The sequence below is a fragment of the Nicotiana attenuata genome, chromosome 8 (genome assembly GCF_001879085.1).
Source record: "Nicotiana attenuata strain UT chromosome 8, NIATTr2, whole genome shotgun sequence".
In the NCBI taxonomy this organism is placed as follows: domain Eukaryota; kingdom Viridiplantae; phylum Streptophyta; class Magnoliopsida; order Solanales; family Solanaceae; genus Nicotiana; species Nicotiana attenuata.
This window is the reverse complement of record NC_031996.1, coordinates 32,537,512-32,560,587: the sequence shown is the minus strand read 5'-3', so window position 1 is coordinate 32,560,587 and position 23,076 is coordinate 32,537,512. Positions and strand designations below refer to the sequence as shown.

General features: G+C 41.2%; 1 protein-coding gene across 1 annotated transcript; it reads left to right on the top strand.

The window, feature by feature from the left end:
* LOC109231842 (14 kDa proline-rich protein DC2.15-like) lies at positions 249–1,014 on the top strand. The gene has a single exon (XM_019397466.1). The coding sequence runs from the start codon at positions 386–388 to the stop codon at positions 791–793; it is 408 nt and encodes a 135-aa protein (XP_019253011.1). The 5' UTR covers positions 249–385; the 3' UTR covers positions 794–1,014.

The following is a 23,076-nucleotide window of genomic DNA, read 5'->3' as shown; positions in this document are numbered from 1 at the left end:
AAAGGGTCAAGCTAGTGTGCGATAAACTACAATAACATAATTATGTTTTACACTATCAGCATACATAATATATCACCAATAAAGGTACGACATAAGACAATTACTTGAATTTTAATATTGAAACTCAACGTGGAACATGGAAACCAGAATTAATTCCTTCTTCACATACCTCCAAGATCTACCAAAATATGCTTCTAGCCAGCTAAAATTCCTGGCTTACACACATGGGTTTAAGAATGTTTTCTCATCATTCTTTTGTCTCCCTCCTTATACATGCAGCTTATAAAAGCCAGCCATTGATCTTTTAATTCTTCATCATCACAGTTCAAAACATTTCTCTGTTATCTCTTTAGCTAACTATTCTTGCACTAGCTTTGAGATCAAGATGGCTAAATCACTTGCCCTCTTTCTTATATTCAATATCCTTTTCTTCACAGTAGTGAGTGCATGCAGCACTTGCCCAGGCCCTAAACCTAAACCTAAACCAAAGCCAAAGCCATGCCCCCCTCCTACTTCTTCTCATTCTCAAGGTGGCAAATGCCCAACTGATGCCTTAAAACTAGGCGTTTGTGCTAATGTGCTTAACGGTTTGCTGAATGTTACCCTGGGAACTCCTCCAGTAAAACCATGCTGCAGTCTTATTGGAAATCTTGTGGATTTGGAGGCTGCTGTCTGCCTTTGCACTGCCCTTAAGGCTAACATTTTGGGCATCAACCTTAATCTCCCTATTTCCCTTAACTTACTGCTCAATGTTTGCAGTAAGAAGGCTCCAAAGGGATTCACTTGTCCCTAAATGGTTCTCTCACTTTTCGTTTTTCTTCTGAAGTTGGTTTTTGATTTTCATTTGATTAGCAGTTTGTGATGTTCGATTTAGCTCCTGCATTAAACTTCTCGTTAGGTGCAAGGTTGTGGTTTATTTTGGATTGCTCATTGTTGGAAAGCGCTTTTGTAAGGCCAATTGTTTGTGTGCCCTTTGGAAATAAATATATTTCTTGGTATGATTTTTGTGCAGTATATATTCATATGCCTCTCTACTTATTTTTGTTTGTTTGGGCACCGTTATTCCTTCTTTAGTCTCAGAGGACATATATCGAGCACCTTGTGGCTTTCTTAAAAACATAACTTGCTCATTCTAGTCCACTTCAACTAACAGCCACTAGCTACAACTAAGGCAAAACAGCAAAAATACAGCTAGAAAATCATAATTGAGAGAATCATCCAAGTTAAAAACTTTTTCTTTTTGGTTTCCATTTCATTAAAAAAAGAAAAAAGAAATATGAGATGGGAAGAGGACAATCACATTCTAAATTAATCTAAATTAGTACTTAAAGGAAAACAAAAAGGAAGTGCTACTAGTTTGTTAGCTTCATGAGCAATTTGGTTCTATGATAAATATTTAAATGCTGGTAGCAATATTTATATCATAATATGGCAAAGGACAAAAGGCAGCAGTTGGGAGTTGAATGTACCAAATGTTTGGAACATCATGGATATTAAGGGAAGAAGATCAAAAACGGAAAAAATGAAAAGCGACTTCCAATTTGACATGCAAAATCACAAAAAACCTCAAAAAAGTTGAACTTACAGGAATGTGGCAAATTAAACTGCGAAAGCCTCTGTTTTGTGTTCACCAGTAATGGCTGCAACATAATTGAATTATTGATTTGGAGAGACTTAGGAGTTAGGACCTTGAAGATTGCCGGCGTCTGTTCCGATGTGCTGAGGAAGAAGAATTGGAGAAAACCTACGAAGATTTCGTGTGGGCGTTTTCTCTGGCATCTTATTTTTCCCCGAGTTGATTTATTTCTGTATTTTTATTTAGGCTAAAACGATTAGTATGGGACGGTTTCTCGAAACATACTAACCAAAAATAAAGGCTGCAATTTTGAATAAACTTTTAATTTCGCGCTAAAATATTTGTGAGGCTTATTACGAAGTCAATATCAGTTCCTCGTTAATTTCGTTGTTATTAGTCCGATCCTTTTAGCAAGAGATTATATTATTCCTTCGCTTACATATTGTATGGTGGGGGAAAATAGTTTATATGATGTTTCATGATATCATTTTGACAACTAGTCATATCAAGGTTGACCAACTTTAAAAAAATCATGATTTTCTATGCGAAATATGTGAGACGGGTCAAATTAATTTGCAACAATAACATGAAAATTCACCTAAAATCAGTGTGTGAAATTTTACATCATCAGATTTCCTTTACATATCGTAAAATAAGAAATCAGCTAACTATGAAGATTTGCCATGGATGAGAAGCTGTAAATCTAGGTTAGAGAGAAGAAATGTAGTTCGATATTTCAGAGGAAGAAGAAGATGTATTGATTGAACTGTTTTCAGTATCTGTACATGCAAATATATAAAATCAACTCTAATCTTTAACTAGAGTTAAAATCAAAGCTAACTTGAGTTACACTAACTCTATTCTAAGGTAAGTTAGTTACAACTAATCTAACTAACTAATGAAGCTTAACCACCACAATCATTACTAATCTCAACACTCCCCCTCAAGCTGATGGGTATGAACAAATTTTTAACCCCCAGCTTGCTAAGCAAAGAATAGTGTTGGACCTTCCCTTGACCTTTAGTAAGTATATCTGTCAATTGCAACTTGGTGTTAATGTGATGAGTCTGGATAAGGCCCTGTTGCAGCTTTTCTTGCACAAAATGACAATCAATGTCAATGTGTTTTGTCCGCTCATGAAAAATGGGATTTGCAGCTATCTGAATGGCTGCTTTACTGTCACTATGCAAGGGAATAAGCAACTGAATCTGGATTCCCAACTCTTTGAACAGTCCTACTAACCATGACACTTCTGCCACTGTGGAGGCCATACTTTTGAACTCTGCTTCTGCTGAACTTCTGGAGACTGTGTTTTGTTTCTTGGACTTCCATGATATCAAAGAATTGCCAAATTTGACTAGATACCTTGTGACTGATTTCCTGGACTGAGGACAAGAAGCCCAGTCTGAGTCACAAAATGCAACCAAGCTTTCAGACTGCTGTGAAGGCATCAATAAGCCTAATCCTAGTGCATTTTTGATGTTTTACACTTCAATACCACACAAGATGAGGATTTATTTGTGTGGTGACCAATTTTTCGCTTAAACTGATTATGGAAGGACCTGGTTCTTCTATGTGTTCATTCTACTACTGTTACAAAATAATAAATGTAAAAAATAAAGAACACAAGTATTTTTACGTGGAAAACACCCGGCTCAAAAGGTGAAAAAAAACCACGACCTACTACTCAGTAGGATTTTCCTCAACACTTCACTAAATCACTAAGCCAAAACAGCATTTACAAAACTCTTTGTAAACCTAAAGATTACCTCTAATCCTGTTGTAGCACACAGCCTCCAACTGTTGCGACAACTTCAAGTTAACTCTAACTTGAATACTCTGAGTACCTATTACAATTGCCTCTAGATAAAGCTGAAAGGTACAGTACAAAATACCTACTACAATTTGAACTAGAAATAAAGAAAGACACATAAAACTCTTTATGGAGCTGGTTCTCCAATCTGGTTCATGTAGCTTCAGGTTTGCACACTTGAATCACACACGAACTGCTTGCAAAAAGCCTTGCTATTTTGCTCTCAATTCACGTTTAACTTCTGCGTTTTTGTGCAACACATGTAATGTGAGAACATCCTGCAATTTATAGAGTTAGTAAATGAAGAAATAATTAGAGTTCTGATGCAACTCTTCCTTGGTGGAAGAGTTCTAGTTGATCTCAACTTCTAACTCCTTCCCTATCTTGGATAATGTTCTCTTTGAGTAAGGAGTCCTTCTCCTTATCAATTATGCAACCTTTTCGATCAGGAGATATTAAATACACCAAGTTAAGCTTATCTCCTTCACGTGTATCCCACATGCTCGAATCTGCCCGTTTTTGTGCACCTGAGGTATAGACCTGAGGGATGGACCTGGTTCATGCCTGAGCTTCCTTTGTCAATCTTCAAAACTAACCTTCACTTGGGCCAACAAATTTCCCCTTTTTTATGATGACAAACTCTGTGCTTTTTATAAGCTTAGGCCCTGTTTCAACTTAGCTCAACATCAACACAATGTTAGAAACATTTTTCCTTTTTATCACTTATCATCAAGGACCAGGTACATTAGGTTATAAATATCACTGTTCAAAGTGTAAAGCACAACCTTTTTTTCCCTTTTAGCATCATCGAAAAGTTGCATAAAATGTGAGATAACCAGATTTTAATACTTACTCATAGCCACTGGGGCTACTTCAAATGCAATCATGAATTAATCATCATAGATCAAGCTAAGAATTTTAACCATCAAAGAAATATAAACAAACAGTTAGAGCAAAAGATAGTGAATTTCATTGATGATTGATAAGATTCTACCACAGAGCATAAGAAGAAATAAAAATATTGGAAACATGAGCAAAAACAAAAAATCCCGAACTGGGTCACTAGTTGATCTACACTAGGCTAGAAGGCTTAAGGCTGGGAAGAACTAGGTGCTTGGTTTTTGGCTTGGAGGAGTTTCAGCATATCTTGAAGAATGCCATCATTCTTCTCTTTTTCTCTCGCCAGCTCAGTTCTGAGAGCATCTCTCTCGGTCTCCACCTCAACCAACCTCTTCTTCAGCCTTTGAATCTCAGCATCCTTAGCCCCACTTTCTTGCACCAAGGCTCTGACCTTGCTATTCACTGGTACCTGTTGGATGAACCAGGTTCTTTAAGAGTGGCATTGACTTCATAATCGCAAGCAAACAGAGTATTAACCCAAAAATGATCCTTGCTTGTACTAACCACCCACTTCTTCATAGGTACCTTGAAATGTGCAAGTACAATTGTGAGAATAAAGACATAGGGAATGGTATGAGTCTTGAAGCCATTTATAACCCTATCAGTAGGTCCGCGAGGGTTCCCTGTTCAGATGGAACAGGTTCATCTATATTTTTCTCCAAATTGAATCAACCCCTCAGCAGCTTCGCCAGACCCACTTCCCCCTATTTTGCTCACGCTCTCTTCTATTTCAGTAAATTCCTCTCCCCATACAACCATTGCACCAGTTTTTTTTGTTAGACCAACAGGAGTGGGTGAAGAACCAACCACTCTTTTACCCTTTCCCGTCACATCACTCCTAGCACCCTTGCTCTCTTTTTCTTTTCCCTTTTTATTTTTACCACCAACTTCTCCAGATTATGTAGTCTCAACACCTTCTATAGATCCTACCAGTACAAATCTTGTCACGACCCCAACCCCCGGTCGTGATGGCGCCCAACACATTGCTAGGCAAGCCCGACCAATTATCAATCACAACCCCTCTCGTATAGAGTTCATTACCAATTAACAGGGTTTAAATGCCAATTAACATAAATAGGAGTCTGAAGCAGTAAATAAGGTGTGCGGAAAACATAACAATATCTCTACAATAGCCCCTACCGTCCGGTGTCACAAGACAAGAGCCTCTATCACAAGATTTCAACAGCCTAATACAGAGATAGTCTAGAATACTGAAAAGTAAAGATAGAGGAAGAAATCGGGTCTGTGGACGCCATGCAGCTACCTCGATGACTCTGGTGGATGATAATCAGCAAGAAAACTCCCACTATGCCTCGGGAACACCTGAATCTGCACGCAAGGTGCAGGGAGTAATGTGAGTACTCCGACCCAGTGAGTATTAAGCATAAATAATGACTGAGAATAAGAAATCCTGAAGAAGCACAAAGTAATCTATAATGCGGCAGTTTAAAACAGGTAATATGAAATCAATAAACCAGTGAAGTAGAAACATGGAAATGCTACAACAGATAAGCAAATAACTGATAGCCACTTAAAGGAATACAACACATAGTACGATACTCTCTAGTACCCGCTACGACGTGCAGCCCGATCCATTTATTTATCATCGACGACGCTCACTGGGGGTGTGCAGACTCCGGGAGGGGCCCCTTACGGCCCAAGCGCAATAACAAGCCATCTCGTGGCATCAACTAGGCCCTCGGCCTCATATCAATATCAATATAATACTGTTGCGGCGTGCAGCCCGATCCATACTCAGTCCAGAAATCATATAAGCCCCTCGGGCCATAATAAAATGGTAGTTCTCAGCCCAAAACATCATTAGAAATATCATTTAAGTTTCATCAGAGTAAAAGTGGTTGAGTTTGTAAAACAGTATTAAACAATAGGATTGAGTTCAAGTAATATGTCAAAAATAGCGAGAAAACAGTGATTGCAATCCCCAAATGATTCAAATAATTGACACGAATCCCAAGTATGACAATTAGTCAAATAAAATGATGATATCAAATAAGCTTCAATCAATTACGCGGTAAAAACATCACTCGGGACGGACCAAGTCCCAATCCCCAATAGTAAACGACCCCGCGCTCATCATCAAGCACGTGTCCCACCTCAATATAGCACTACGATGTGCAAATCCGGGGTTTCAAATCCTCAGGACATCATTTACATTCATTACTCACCTCAAACCGGCCAAAACTCTAGCTCGCTATGCCCTTGCCTCTCAAATCGGCCTCCTCGCGCGTCGAATCTGACCAAAAACAAAGCGAATACGTCACAATATGCTAAAGGAACAAAACCCAATCGAAAGCAATCGAAAAATATCAAAAATCTCGAAATTAGCAAAACCCGAGCCCCGGGCCCACTTCTCGAAACTCAGAAATTTTCACATCAACGGATTCCTTATCTCGCCACGAGTTCAATCATATCAAAATCACAAGAATAGGAGTTCAATTGACCCCTCAAATCCCTAATCTTAGCTCTCTTAAGTTCAAGCCCTAAACCTCCATTTTTAGTCCATAAATCCCTAAATTTTCAGTACCAATTCATGAAATAACACCATAGGATTGTGTTTTAGGTCCAAAAATCCTTACCTTATCGAAGATCCTTGAAATCCCTCTTCAAAATCGCCCACAATTCTCCAAGTCCGAAGTTAGAAATGAAAAACCCTTCACAATTCGCGAAGAAGAACCTTTTCCTACCAAAACCACTCCAAACCAACTCGAACACATAAAACACGGATAACGAAGCATAAAGAAGCAGAAATGGGGGAAACGGAATGGTAGCTCATGAGACGACGGGTCGGGTCGTCACATCCTTCCCAACTTAAACAAACGCTCGTCCTCGAGCGAGTCAAGAAACATACCTGAAGCCTCAAATAGGTGAGGATATCTACTCCGCATCTCCTGCTCGGTCTCCCAGGTAGCCTCCTCCACGGGCCGACCTCTCCACTGCACCTTCATTGAAGCTATATCCTTCGACCTCAACTTTCGAACCTGACGACCCAAAATAGCCACTGGCTCCACATCAAAGGTCAAATCATCATCCAACTGAACCGTGCTGAAGTCCAACACATGAGACGGGTCCCCAACATACTTCCAGAGCATAAAAACATGGAATACCGAATGCACACTCGACAAGCTGGGTGGCAAAGCAAGCATATAAGCCACCTCCCCAATCCTCCTAAGTACCTCAAAAGGCCCAATGAACTGCGGGCTCAACTTCCCTTTCTTCCCAAATCTCATAACACCCTTCATGGGCGAAACTTTCAGCAAGACCTTTTCACCAAACATGAAGGACACATCTCGAACCTTCCGGCCCGCATAACTCTTCTGACGCGATTGCGCTGTACGAAGTCTCTCCTAAATCACCTTCACCTTCTCTAAGGCATCCTGAACCAAATCTGTCCCCAATAGTCTAGCCTCGCCGGGCTCGAACCAACCAACTGGAGATCTACATCTTCTCCCATACAGGGGCTCATACGGTGCCATCTGAATGCTGGACTGATAGCTGTTGTTGTAGGAAAACTCTGCAAGTGGCAAAAACTCATCCCATGAACCTCCAAAATCAATGACACAAGCACGCAACATGTCCTCCAATATCTGAATGGTACGCTCGGACTGTCCGTCAGTCTGAGGATGAAACGCTGTGCTCAACTCCACCTGAGTACCCAACTCTCTCTGCACGGCTCTCCAATACTGCGAAGTGAACTGAGTACCTCTATCTGAGATGATAGAAACCGGAACACCATGCAATCGAACAATCTCCCGGATATAAATCCCTGCCAACCGATCTGAAGAATAGGTAGTGCACACAGGAATGAAGTGCGCGGACTTGGTCAGCCGATCAACAATCACCCAAATAGCATCAAATTTCGTCAAAGTCCGAGGAAGTCCAGCAACAAAGTCCATAGTAATCCTCTCCCACTTCCACTCGAGAATATCCATCTGCTGAAGCAAGCCACCAGGTCTCTGATGCTCATATTTCACCTGTTGACAATTGAGACACCGAGCCACAATTCCCACAATATCTTTCTTCATTCTTCTCCACCAGTAGTGCTGTCTAAGATCCTGATACAACTTCGCGGCACCCGGATGAATAGAATACCGCGAGCTATGGGCCTCCTCCAGAATCAACTCTCTAAGCCCATCCACATTGGGCACACAGATCTGGCCCTGCATCCTCAACACACCATCATCACCAATGGTCACATCTCTGGCATCGCCGTGCTAAACTCTATCCTTAAGGACAAGCAAATGCGGATCATCATACTGGCACTCTCTGATGCGATCATACAAGGAAGACCGAGAAACCACACAAGCCAACACCCGACTGGGCTCCGAAATATCTAGTCTCACAAGCCGATTGGCCAAGGCCTGAACATCAACTGCAAATGGCCTCTCCCCAACTGGAATGTACGCCAAGCTCCCCATACTCACTACCTTTCGGCTTAAAGCATCGGCCACTACATTGGCCTTTCCCGGATGATACAGAATAGTAATATCATAATCCTTAAGCAACTCTAGCCACCTCCGCTGCCTCAAATTAAGATCCTTTTGCTTGAACAAATGCTGAAGACTGCGATGATCAGTGAATACCTCACAAGATACGCCATACAAGTAGTGCCTCCAAATCTTCAATGCATGAACTATAGCAGCCAACTCCAAATCATGAACAGGGTAGTTCTTCTCATGGGGCTTCAACTGACGAGAAGCATAAGCAATAACTCTACCCTCCTGCATCAATACACAACCAATCCCAACTCTCGAAGCATCACAATATACGGTATATGAACCTGAAGCTGATGGCAAAACCGATACTGGAGCTGTGGTCAAAGTTGTCTTGAGCTTCTGAAAGCTCTCCTCACACTCGTCCGACCATACAAATGAAGCACCCTTCTAAGTCAACTTGGTCAAGGGCGATCCAATGGATGAAAATCCCTAAACAAATCGGCGATAATAGCCTGCCAACCCAAGAAAGCTCTGAATCTCTGTGGCTGAGGACGGTCTAGGCCAACTCTGAACCGCCTCTATCTTCTTTGGATCAACCTGAATACCCTCGCTGGACACCACGTGTCCCAAGAAAGCCACTGAACTGAGCCAAAACTCACACTTGGAGAACTTTGCATAAAGCTTCTCCTCCCTCAAACTCTGCAATACAACTCGCAAATGCTCCGCGTGCTCCTCCTGACTACGCGAGTACACCAGAATATCATCAATGAATACAATAACGAACGAATCCAGATAAGGCCGGAATACACTGTTCATCAAATGCATGAACACTGTTAGGGCATTGGTCAGCCCGAGAGACATGACAAGAAACTCATAGTGACCATATCTAGTCCTGAAAGCAGTATTAAGAATATCTGAATCCCTGATCCTCAACTGGTGATAACCCAAACGGAGATCAATCTTGAAAAACACCCTCTCTCCCTGAAGCTGGTCGAACAAATCATCAATGCGAGGTAGGGGATACTTGTTCTTAATTGTTACCTTGTTCAATTGCCTATAATCGATGCACATTCTCATTGTGCCATCCTTCTTCTTCACAAAAAGAACTGGCGCACCCCAAGGTGACACACTAGGCCGAATGAACCCCTTATCTAGGAGTTCCTAAAGCTGCTCCTTCAATTCTTTCAACTCCGCTGGTGCCATACAATATGGCGGAATAGAGATGGGCCGAGTGCCCAGCACCAGGTCAATACCAAAATCAATGTCCCTATCTGGCGGCATGCCCGACAGGTCTGCAGGAAATACATCGGGAAAATCCCTCACTACTGGAACGGAATCAACTAGGAGTCTCAGCTCCAACCTCCCTCACAAAAGCAAGATACGAGAGACAACCCTTCCCAACCATACGCCGGGCCTTCAAGAAGGAAATCACCCTACTCGGAACATAATCAGTCATACCACGCCACTCGATCCGCGGTACACCCGACATAGCCAAAGTGACTGTCTTAGCATGACAATCTAGAATAGCATGACATGGAGATAGCCAATCTATGCCCAAAATAACATCAAAGTCCACCATGCTCAATAGCAAGAGATCAACTCGGGTCTCCAGACCCCCAATAGTCACAACACATGACCGGTACACACAGTCCATAACAACAGTGTCGCCCACCGGGGTAGACACATGAACAGGTAAAGAACCTCCCGGGGCGCACTCAAATAGTGAGAAAAATATGAGGACACATAAGAATAGGTGGAACCGGGATCAAATAATACAGAGGCGTCTCTGTGGCAGACCGAAACAATACCTGTAATGACAGCATCTGAAGCAATGACATCTGTCCTGCCTGGAATAGCATAAAAATGAGCCTGGCCACTGCCCGATCGACCTCCACCTCTGGGGCGACCTCTGGCTGCCTGATCTCCGTCCCTAGCTGGATGGGCGGGTGGTGAAGTAACTGGAGCAGAAGTCGAGGGCTGACCCCTCTACTGATGCTGACCGCCACGAAGTCGAGGACACTGCCTCCTCATATGCCCAAAATCTCCGCACTCATAACAACTAACCGGTGCTGGAGATGGGGACTGAAGGGAACCCCTCGCACCGGAGTGGCTAGCAGATGCACTCGGTGCAGAAGAACCCTGAGCTGATGGGGCATGAGATGAACTCTGAGCTGGGAGGGCGCTGAGTGAAGACTGGCCCTGCTGAGACCCATGATGACCACGGCCTGAAGATGCCCCACGATACTCTGGACGGGCCGACTGAGCAGGCCTGAAAGAACGACCTCTACCATGCTGGAAATGGCCCCTAGATGGAGCACCACTAAAACTGCCCGATCCTCGAGGCCTCTTGGCCTCCCTCTCCTCTTGCTCTCGACGGCGAACTAACTCGATCTCACGAGCGATATCCACCACCTCCTCAAACGTAGCACCCAATACCCTCTCTCTAGTCATCAAAATACGGGGATGGTAGTTAAGTCCATCCACAAACCTCCTGATCCTCTCACGATCTGACGGAATCATCCAAATAGCATGACGGGCCAACTGTGAAAACCTCATCTCATACTGAGTCACGGTCATATCCCCCTGCGTCAACCACTCAAACTGTCTATGCAGCTCCTCTCTGCGGGACTGCGGTACATACTTCTCCAGGAAGAGGGCGGAGAACTGCTGCCAAGAAAGGGGTGCTGCACCGACAGGCCTACGCCTCTCAAAGTCCTCCCACCAAGTAAAAGCAGCCCCGGTAAACTGAAAGGTGGTAAATGCCACACCACTAGACTTGAGAATCCCTGCTGTACGGAGCATCCGCTGACACCTGTCAAGAAAACCCTGGGCATCCTCGCCCTCAGCACCGCTGAATGTCGGAGGCTGGAGTCTACCAAACCTCTCAAGACGATGCTGCTCATCCTCCGGCATAACTGGAACCCTGAACTCCTGCAGTGGTGCAACCGGCTGAGCTGGGGGTGCCTATGGCGTCTGTAGTCCCTGCACTACCTGCTCAGGTGTGCGAGCAGCGGGGGTCTGGTTGCCTCCTCCGGCCTGTGAAATAGCTGATGCTGTGGTGGCTGAAACTGCCTGAGCCAGGCCAGTGCAAACTGTCAAAATCTATGCCAAGGTCTCCTGAAGATCCGGAATCACGATGGATGCAGCTGGTGCCTGAACTGGTGCTGCTGGAGTCTGATCCGGAGCTGGGGCAACTGGTGGATCAATAGATGCTGCCCTCGCTACTCTGCCTCTGCCACGACCACGACCGCGTCCACGGCCTCTGGTGGCCTCAGTGGGTGGAACTGGTGGTCATCCACCTCGTCCGGTAGCTCGTGTCCTCACCATCTGTGAGAGAATAGAATAAAGAGAAATTTAGTGCTCGAAGCAACAAGTTACCACGACAAGAATTTCAAGAAGATGAAGTTTTCCTAAAGGTTCTGCAGCCTCTCGAGGATAAATACAGACGTCTCTGTACCGATTCGCGAGACTCTACTAAACCGGTTCATGACTTGCGAGACCTAGTAACCTAGGCTCTGATACCAACTTGTCACGACCCAAACCCCCGGTCGTGATGGTGCCAACACATTGCTAGGCAAGCCCGACAAATTATCAATCACAACCCCTCTCGTATGGAGTTCATTACCAATTAACATAAATAGGAGTGTGAAGCAGTAAATAAGGTGTGCGGAAAACATTACAATATCTCTACAATAGCCCCCACCGATCCGGTGTCACAAGTCAAGAGCCTCTATCACAAGATTTCAGCACCCTAAAACAGAGATAGTCTAGAATACTAAAAAGTAAAGATAGAGGGAGAAATCGGGTCTGCGGACGCCATGCAGCTACCTCGATGACTCCGGTGGATGATAATCAGTAAGAAAACTCCCACTATGCCTCGGGAACACCTGAATCTGCACGCAAGGTGCGGGGAGTAATGTGAGTACTCCGATCCAGTGAGTAATAAGCATAAATAATGACTGAGAATAAGAAATCCTGAAGAAGCATAGAGTAATCTATAATGCGGCAGTTTAAAACAGGTAATATGAAATCAATAAACCAGTGAAGTAGAAACATGGAAATGCTACAACAGATAAGCAAATAACTGATAGCCAATTAAAGGAATACAGCACATAGTACGGTACTCTCTAGTACCCGCTGCGGCGTGCAGCTCGATCCATTTATTTATCGTCGACGGCGCTCACTGGGGGTGTGCAGACTCCGGGAGGGGCCCCTTACGGCCCAAGCGCAATAACAAGCCATCTCGTGGCATCAACTAGGCCCTCGGCCTCATATCAATATCAATATAATACTGCTGCGGCGCGCAGCCCGATCCATACTCAATCCAGAAATCACATATGCCCCTCGGGCCATAATAAAATGGTAGTTCTCAGCCCAAAATATCATTAGAAATATCATTTAAGTATCAAATCAGAGTAAAAGTGGCTGAGTTTGTAAAACAGTATTAAACAATAGGACTGAGTTCAAGTAATATGTCAAAAATAGCGAGAAAACAGTGATCGCAATCCCCAAAGGATTCAAATAGTTGGCACGAAGTCCAAGTATGACAATTAGTCAAATAAAATGATGATATCAAATAAGCTTCAATCAATTACGCGGTAAAAACATCACTCGGGACGGACCAAGTCCCAATCCCCAATAGTAAACGACCCCGCGCTCATCATCAAGCGCGTGTCCCACCTCAATATAGCACTACGATGTACAAATTTGGGGTTTGAAACCCTCAGGATATCATTTACATTCATTACTCACCTCAAACCGGCCAAAATTCTAGCTCGCTATGCCCTTGCCTCTCAAATCGGCCTCCTCGCGCGTCGAATCTGACCAAAACTAGAGCGAATACGTCACAATATGCTAAAGGAACAAAACTCAATCGAAAGCAATCGAAAAATATCAAAAATCTCAAAATTAGCAAAACCCGAGCCCCAGGCCCACTTCTCGAAACTCAGAAATTTTCACATCAATGGATTCCTTATCTCGCCACGAGTTCATACATATCGAAATCACAAGAATAGGAGTTCAATTGACCCCTCAAATCCCTAAGCTTAGCTCTCTTAAGTTCAAGCCCTAAACCTCCATTTTTAGTCCATAAATCCCTAAATTTTTAGTACCAATTCATGACATAACAACATAGGATTGTGTTTTAGGTCCAAAAATCCTTACCTTATCGAAGCTCCTTGAAATCCCTCTTCAAAATCGCCCACAATTCTCCAAGTTCGAAGTTAGAAATGAAAAACCCTTCACAATTCGCGAAGAAGAACCTTTTATACCTTCTGCCCAGTCGAAACCGCATCGGTCATTTACCCGCTTCTGCGGAAATATTCCACATCTGCGGAGATTCATTAAAACTCCGCCTACCGCTTCTGCGGTCAAGTAGCCGCATCTGCGGCTCCGCAGGTGTGGTCCTTCTTCCGCATCTGCGGCTCCAAGCGTTCCTCAGCCCCTCCGCTTCTGCGATACCAAACCCGCATTTGCGATACCGCACCTGCGGCTCCCAAGCCGCAGGTGCGAAAATACCAGCAACAGTAAAAATCTGAAATTTGCCCAAGTCCAAAACTCCCCGTTAGCCATCCGAAATCACCCCGAGGCCCCCTGGACCTCAACCAATAGCACCAACACATCCTAAAACATTATCCAAACTTGTTCCATTCACCAAAACACCTCAAACAACACCAAAACTGTCAAATTACATCGAATTCAAGCTTAAGTTCTTCTAAAACTTCCGAAACACGCATTTGATCAAAAACCCAACCAAATCACCTCTGAATGACTTGAAATTTTGCACGCACATCCCAAATTACCTAACGAAGCTACAGCAACTCTCGGAATTCCATTCCGACCCTCGGATCAAAATCTCACCTATCAACCGGAAATTGCCAAAATACTAACTTCGCCAATTCAAGCCTAATTCCACACCAGACCTCCAAAACTACTTCCGATCCCACTCCTAAGTCACAAATCACCTCCCGAAGCTAATCGAACCATCAAAATTCGCATCCGATCCATCTAACACATAAGTCAACATCCGGTTGACTTTTCCAAATCAAGCCTTCCTTAAAGAGACTAAGTGTCTCATTTCCTACCAAAACCACTCCAAACCAGCTCGAACACATAAAACACTGTCACACCTCCTTTTTTGCTACTACACCCTGTGAAGGGTATAATAAAAGGAGTTTTTCCAATTAAAGGACAATCGAAACGGGATTCGTTTATTAAGAGATTCAGAGTCGCCACTTGGGAGATTTATGGTGTCCCAAGTCACAGGTTTGAATCCCGAATCGAGGAAAGGGTTTGACTCTGTTTTACAGTCTACGAACCAGAAATCCGAGTAAGGAATTCTGTTAACCCGGGAGAAGGGGTTAGGCATTCCCGAGTTCCGTGGTTCTAGCACGGTCGCTCAACTGTTATATTTGGCTAAAATCTGATTTTAATACATGTTAAGACCTATAGTGCAATTTTAGAATTATTTACCGCTTTTAGTCAATTGTTAAGAAAGTGAACGTCGTTTAAGAACGTGTTTTTGGATCACGTCACATGAAATGCACCCGGATCCTCGACACATTCTTATTCAACGTTTTGGGATTTGGATTTGGGTTGCATGAAATGCACACCCGTATTTAAGAAGGTAAAATTATTAAAAGCGCGCCTAAAGTGGCTCACGTATTATTATCTTTGCGGGAGGCCATGAAATTCACTAAACGGCACGCCCCGAATTCTAAGTATTTTGATATAAGCATTTAATGAGGGCCCCGCAATTTATGTGTTTTGTTCGGCGAGGCTCGTCTTATTTTTCATTTAAAGGCCATCCTAGAGCAAACTACAATTTTCTATTTAAATTTGTCTCTAAAGAATCCTAGTTACTTAATATTATAAAATTCGGGCTTCAAGTTCAAGTCCGGATTCAAACAAAAGGGCAAGCCTTTTAGTTTGGACCCGCTACCTAACCCGAGGGCCCAAATTTGTATTATGGAATTTTAACTTGAAAAAGAAAAGAATTTCAAACTTTAACACATTGGGTTTAAAATACAGTCCAATCCTAAGGTTAACTGCTTTCAGGACTAGGTGACATTTTTGTCTGATTATGTGGGCCTTATCGTTGAACCCAGAAGCATGAGATAATTCATTTGTGACTGCTATCAACCTTTGGGCCTTGAGGCAAGCCCAATTGGGTAGAACAAGTAGGCCTGGGATTAGGCCTGGCATTAGCATGGTGGGGCTCAGCACAAGTAGTGTGGGCTACCCAGCCTTGGGCTTATGAGTAAGCCCAAACAGAATTATAAAAAAAACCTCAAACAATTGGACCTGTCAACTGGAATAATAAGAAGAAATATTCAAATCCAATACAATTATCAAGTTGATTCTAAATTTGCTCTTTAGATTTAAATTAGTGAAATCCTTCAAAAAACAACACTGAATGGCCTAACATCGAACTCAAGGTTCCTATTTTATCGGAATATGATTTTTCTATATTTTCCTGAATCAGCATGCTAAACCTGACAGCTAATAACAAGTTTATCTATATGAGCACATTTGCCATTTCGCTGGACCTGAAACTTGAAAAATTATTTTTATCTAGCTAATTCGATTATCATTAAACACTATATTAGGTCATGCTAAAATCAAAGCACTATCCTAGCAGTTTGAAACAGTCAAAATAAACATCATAACCAACCTACGAGCTATCGTAATCTACAACTAAACTCAGCTCTACAGTTCAATTATACAGCCTATCCACGACGGTGCAAATAATTCCAAAAATAGTCCTAATTATACATTCCAGTCCTGTCCAGTCCTCATTTTAAAATACAAAGGATATAACTATCGAACTTATGCAACTACTTCAAAATATAGGAGGCTAATGACACAATGCAACTTCAACAAAGATCAAACATTAATTTTATTCCCATGTTTGCTTGAGAAGATACAACAGATCAGCTTTAGATTATGTACCTGGAAATTGAAATTCAACAAGAAGAGACGAGGATCAGCAGCAGACCAAGCAGTTAGCAGAGCAAGTAGCAAGTCACAGCAGCAATTTTAACCCAGGAATATATAACAGAGGTACAGCACCAAAATGACTCCAAAATAACTCGATTCAAACCAAAAACCCACTCGAAATCAATCCTAGTAGATCTCTGAAGCTTCAGCCACTAGAAACAAACCAAAAAGTTTTGAAATAACCCCTAAACGACTTGAAATTGAATCTAGGACCAAACTAGACTTGCAATCAATCTAAAATCTCAATGTAACAGTAGATTTATGGATTTTTTGTTGTTTTTGTTGTTTTTTTTTGTTTTTTTTTTGGAGGAAAATAAGATCTAAGAGAATTTTTTGAATTTGAAATTCAAAATTTGAGCTGATGAATGCTTGTGAGAGTGGGGGGAATTTTCAGAGCTTCTAAACTTGTGAGGGAAGGCACTATTCATGCCCTTTTATAGGCAAAATGAGGGGCATCCCTCAATTTTCTACTTTCCTTTCAGTCCCTCTTTATTTTTCAGTTCTTAACTACTTAATCCTTTACTTATTGACTTGCTACTCAAGTTACTACCCTTATTTTACTGAAATCTAAACTAAAGCCCCTCCCTAGAAGGTTCTAGGTGATTCTAGTATTACCCACAACATTCTTGCGCAACTCTAAGTGCCTAAGCTACCCCCTGAACTTCCCTGAAATTACTGAATAGCCTAACTAAGCCTCAGCCCCTTTTTATCCCTGAATTTGTTAACCATACTAACTGTTTTTAACCCTTCTAACTTACCATGGTTAATTAACTACCAAACTAGAATCTAATCAGCTATATCCAAACAACTAGACTAATACAATCCTAACAATTGACTAATTAATCATGTTAGACTAACTCCTAATGCACACTAAAGCACTACAGCCAAATTTAAACCACAATCAAATTAATATCAACCTACAAACCTAACAGAACCATTCTATGCTTTCAAATCATCACACTCAATAACAATTCAAACTCAATCCCTAAATTAAAACGAACAGACTTAAAACAAAGATGCAAGATTCAATAATCAGAACAACAATTAAGTTGAAATCTTAGGGTCAAATTTTGAACAAAGACTACTCATATGATTGGAGAAGGATTAACTACACATAAATAAGTAAAGACCCTAAATTAATCCTAAGACGAAAGAAATGTTGAGGATGAACAAAATTCATATATGTACATAAAAATGACGCATAATGAAGGAAAAGAAATTAAGAACACTTACTACTTCCGGGCCTAAAACTCGAAACACAGACTCTAGTCAACTCCTTTGAAGCTCGAGCTAAAACCGAGATTTGAAGGGCATCAATGACAGATAAGGCATGAGGAAGACGTAAGGGTCACGTGATGTGAATGTAACAGGACTTTGGGGATCTAGGGTTTTGGGGTTAGACTTTGATTCAAGATTCAAACGGATTGAGGGTGATTCGAAGGGAAAGGGGTGTGGATTCGTGATGTAGGGGAAAGGTGAACCCGTGGTATAAACTTGGTGATGATTAGGGACGGCTCCGCCATCGGAGAATATGAGGGCGGCGCTAGGGTTCGTCCCTTCAAATCAAGATTCGAAGGGTTCTGGTGATATTCGAGGGAAAAGGAAGGTGGATTCGGAATGGGGAGGGTGAGGGGATTTAGTGGTGTTAATTTGGATGTCGGCGCCGCCACCGGAGGCTGAGGATATGAGGGCGGCTGTTGCTAGGGTTCTTGAGAGAAGGGTTGAGAGAGATGATGGACTAAGGGGGGGTGGGGTGCCCGTTCGGACAATTATATACATATGAGACCCCCCTTCTGAGCCGTTAGATTAGCTGACCTCGACGGCCAGAATTGATTGGGCACAAGACGGGGTCGTTTTGGTTATGTTGGAGACGGATCGGGTGGGAACGTTGGTTGGGCCGGTTCAGGCATGTTTTTTTTTTTGTGTTTGGGCTGGGCAGAATTAACTAACATGGCCTAATCCGGGGGTCTCTTATTAATACCTTCTTTTAATTGTTTTCTTTTATTTCCTTTTTTGTTTTCATTTTGTATTTGTATTTTTCTGATCTTATTAAAATGCAAAATTAAAATAAAGATCTAATTTATTTCCAAAGTTAAGCTAATTAATTCCTAAAAATTGATTAAGTCCTATTTAAAAGTAAACTCATGACAAATTCAACAATTAACAATTAAAAATGCAAAATGGACTATTTTTGTTATTTTCTTTATATTTTGTTTTAAAAACAACGTAACTACTAATTAATCCTAATATGAAATTAAATCCTAAATGCAAATGTCAAGTGTATTTTTTTATATTTTTCATATGAATTAAAATGCACAAATAAAATGTCAACATAAAAAATCCACAAAATTGCAAAATAATAGAACAAATCATTTTGTTTGAATTTTTGGGAATAATTCACATAGGGCAAAAATTACGTGCTCACAAACACGGATAACGAAGCATAAAGAAACAGAAATGGGGAAACGGAGCGGTAACTCATGAGACGACGGGTCGGGTCATCACAAATCTATTCTACGAATTTGCAGTAACTTCAGAAATTGTTTCAGGAGTAACTTTAGAATCAGAAGATACCTGTTCAGTTTCGGAAGAACTAATTTCTTCCCCCTAGTAGCAGATTTAAATGAATCTTCAGATATTTGGGATTCTTCTTCCCTACCTGCTTCCAATTTCTTATTTATTTTCTTGATCTGCTCTCCTTCAGCGACAATCTTATGAGCCATCATATTTACTCTACTTTTCTTAGAGATTGGTGTGGTTGAAGGAGTGGTCGAAGGTGTGGAAGTGGTTTCCTGTGGTGGTGATGAAGGATTTTTTGGAGGTGTTCGACATATCTGGGCTAGGGTATGGAAGAGAAGAGAATTAGATTGTGTTTGAAAAATGAAAGAAGAATGAGAGTTTTTTTTTTGACATCTTGAGAGAGATGAAGTAAGAAATACACTAAAGCTGATCAATATATAGATGACTAATTAATGGGGTAACGACAGCTTTTCAGACTCTTAGAAGTCTAATCAAACTGAATTTTAGTTTTAAAGAGACGTTGGAGTGTATCCCTAGAATCTAGGTACTTCTATTCGGTTGGGACTCTTTTGAACGGAACTGGTTTACTTGTAACGGATAAGTCCAAAAGGAGTTTGGAATTAGGTAGGACTCTGCTTATGATCCAAATATAATTATTTCAAATTATGCAGAGTGTAGAAAACATACCTATTTATCTTGATGAACCAGGTTCTTCACTGAAAATTCTCTTGTGTAAGTCTAAATTTGCCAAAATAGAGAAACTATCATTAGAGCTTAATGAGTCATTTTAGCACATGGCACAAGAGTATACTATGAAAAGTATGAGACTGAGCAAGATTTAATCTAATTATACACAATTTACAGACTTTCTAACCAATTTTTTTTTTCATTTTTTTGTTTAACCTTGAACTGGTCCTTTTAGGTGATCTTAATCATCCCTAATTCTAACCTGTTCCTCTCAAAGTGATCTATACTTAAGGCTTTTGTGAAGATGTCATCAATTTGCTTGTCAGTAGCACAAAACTCCACAGTGATCAAACCTTTCTCATAGTTGTCCCTCAAAAAAATGGTGCCTAACATCTATGTGCTTAGTTCTCTTAGGATGAACTAGTTTCTTTGTTATACTAATAGCACTAGTGTTATTACAAAAAATAGTGATGCAACCAACATCAATTCCAAAGTTCAATAATTGATGTTTGATCCACAGCAATTGAGCACAACATGAAGCAGCAACAACATACTCCGCTTCAGTCGTAGATACGACCATTGAATTTTGCTTTTTTTGGTAGCCCATGACACAAGACATGAAACAAGGAAGTGTGCCATACCTGAGGTGCTCTTCCTATCCACAAGGAAACCTGCATAATCAGCGTCAGCATATCCCACTAGGTTAAAATTACTACCTTTTGGATACCAAAGGCAAAGGTCAGTGGTGCCTTTCAAGTATCTCAGTATTCTCTTGACAATAGTCAAGTGGGACTTCCTTGGATTTGCCTGAAATCGAGCACAAAGACCTATACTGAAAACAATGTCAAGTCTGCTAGCAGTAAGATACTGAAGAGAACCAATCATTCCCCTATACAACTTCTGATCAACAGATGAACCGGGTTCATCTATATCCAATTTCGTGGATGTTGCAATAGGAGTGTCAATTTCTTTGGATGTTCCTTCCTGGTTTTGTTACTGAGGAATTGGTTCATGGACAGGTTCCCTCGAGGTTTGAGGATTAGTTCCTCTCTAGTCAGTTCCCCCTGTCATGTTGCCCTAGGTGGAAGGACCTGTTCCATCACCTATTCCTTCCTGTGATGCATCTTCAGGCTGGACTGTGGTTTCACCATTTGAATTTCTTATCAGCCCAATCTCTTCATTACTTGTTCCTGCCTCTCAGAAAGAATGTTAGTTTTAAAAAAAATAACATATACATTTTTTCTACACACATAGTTCTTTTACTGTATATCTTATAAGCTTTACTATGTGAAGAATATCCCAAGAATACTCCCTCATCACTTCTGGGATCATACTTACTTAAGGAGTCTTTGCCATTATTTTGCACAAAGCACTTGCATCTAAATGCCCTAAGATGGGATATATTATGCTTTATCCCTTTAAGTGACTCAGAGGGAATCTTCTTAAGAAGAGGTCTAGTCATGCAACTATTTATGATGTAGCATGCAAAAATTCAGCAACCTTAGCATTTTCAAATTCAGTTCCATGATCAGACCTAATTGATGCAAGTTGATTACCTAGTTGTTTCTGAGTTTTTCTAACAAAAGAAGTAAACATGTCAAATGCTTCATCTTTAGATGTTAAAAACAATGTCCAAGTAAACCTAGAGTAATCATCAACAAGCACCATCACATATCTTTTACCACCTCTGCTTAATGTTCTCATTGGACCACAGAGATCCATATGGATCAGTTCCATCGTTCTGGTGGTTCTTACCACTTTCTTGCATTTAAAAGAGGATCTTACCTGCTTCCCCATTGCACAAGCCTCACAAACTTTGTCTTCCTTGAACTTGATGTTAGGCAGCCCTATCACCAGATCCTTGGAGACTAATTTGTTGAGTTGACTCAGACTTGCATGTCCAAGTCTCTTGTGCCAAAGAAGGGGATCATTGTCCAACACACTTAAGCAAGTGAGTTCATTTTCTGAAAGTATGGACAAATCTACAATGTATGTATTGTTTACTCTTTTTCCCTGCAAAAAAATCTTATCAGTGGTAAGATTAATCACAAAACATTTGGTAGAGGTGAATGCTACCAAGTTACCTCTATCACATAATTGTGATACACTAATTAGACTATACTTTAGGCCATCTATCAAGTAGACATTCTCAATAGAGTGAGAATTAGTGTTACCTACCTTTCCAACCCCAATGATCTCACCTTTTTTCCCATTTCCAAAGGAGACATTACCTCCTTTGAGGTCCTCAAGTGAAAGGAACTGGTTCTTGCTTCCTGTCATATGCTTTGAACAGCCACTATCCATGTACCATATTTGGCTGATCCCCTTCACTTGGACCAGCAAAAGGAACTCAGGGGTTATTCTTGTGAGCACGTGATTTTTGCCCTATATGAATTACTCCCATAAATTCAAGAAAAATAATTTTTTCTCTATTTTTTACAAATTTATCGGATTTTGTGATAACTTGTGTGCATGTTTATTTTATTTAAATCATGAAAAATACAAAAATATGTTGCATTTGCATTTAGGATTTATAACTTTGCATTTTTAGAAAAAAAACTAATTGGTAATTCAGTCGCTTTGCAAAAATGGAAAATCGCAAAAAAAATAGTTTATTTTCGCATTTTTTAATTTCAGCTTCGAATTTTGGTAATTTTCTTTCAATTTGGTATTTAATTGGCTATGTCAATTATTATTTAGAGTTAATTGGTAGGTCAATTTGATTTTTGAATTAGTTTAGGTTTTATTGTAGTTTAATTTAAAAAAATCAAAAAGAGTTTGAAATATAAGGAAATATAAAGAAGGAAATGAGAGGTCAGATATTCAGGCTGATTCCATGTGACTTTTGTAAAGCCCAATTTGAATTTCCCTTGAAGCCGGCCGAACCCGCCCCAACCCAACTGCTAACCCGATCCGGTCCAGATTATAGCACAAAATAAACGGGCAGACCTAATCTCCCAAGATTCACGACGGGTACTGTTCATCTTCTCCAAAAACCACAGAATCCACTCCCTAAATCGCTCAAAACCCTTGGCGAGTGAGCATCAATCTCGCACCTCGCGTTTCCCCTCTCTCCTCCTACCATATTACAACCGTTTCTGACAGATTCCCTCTCCCTCACATGCTCT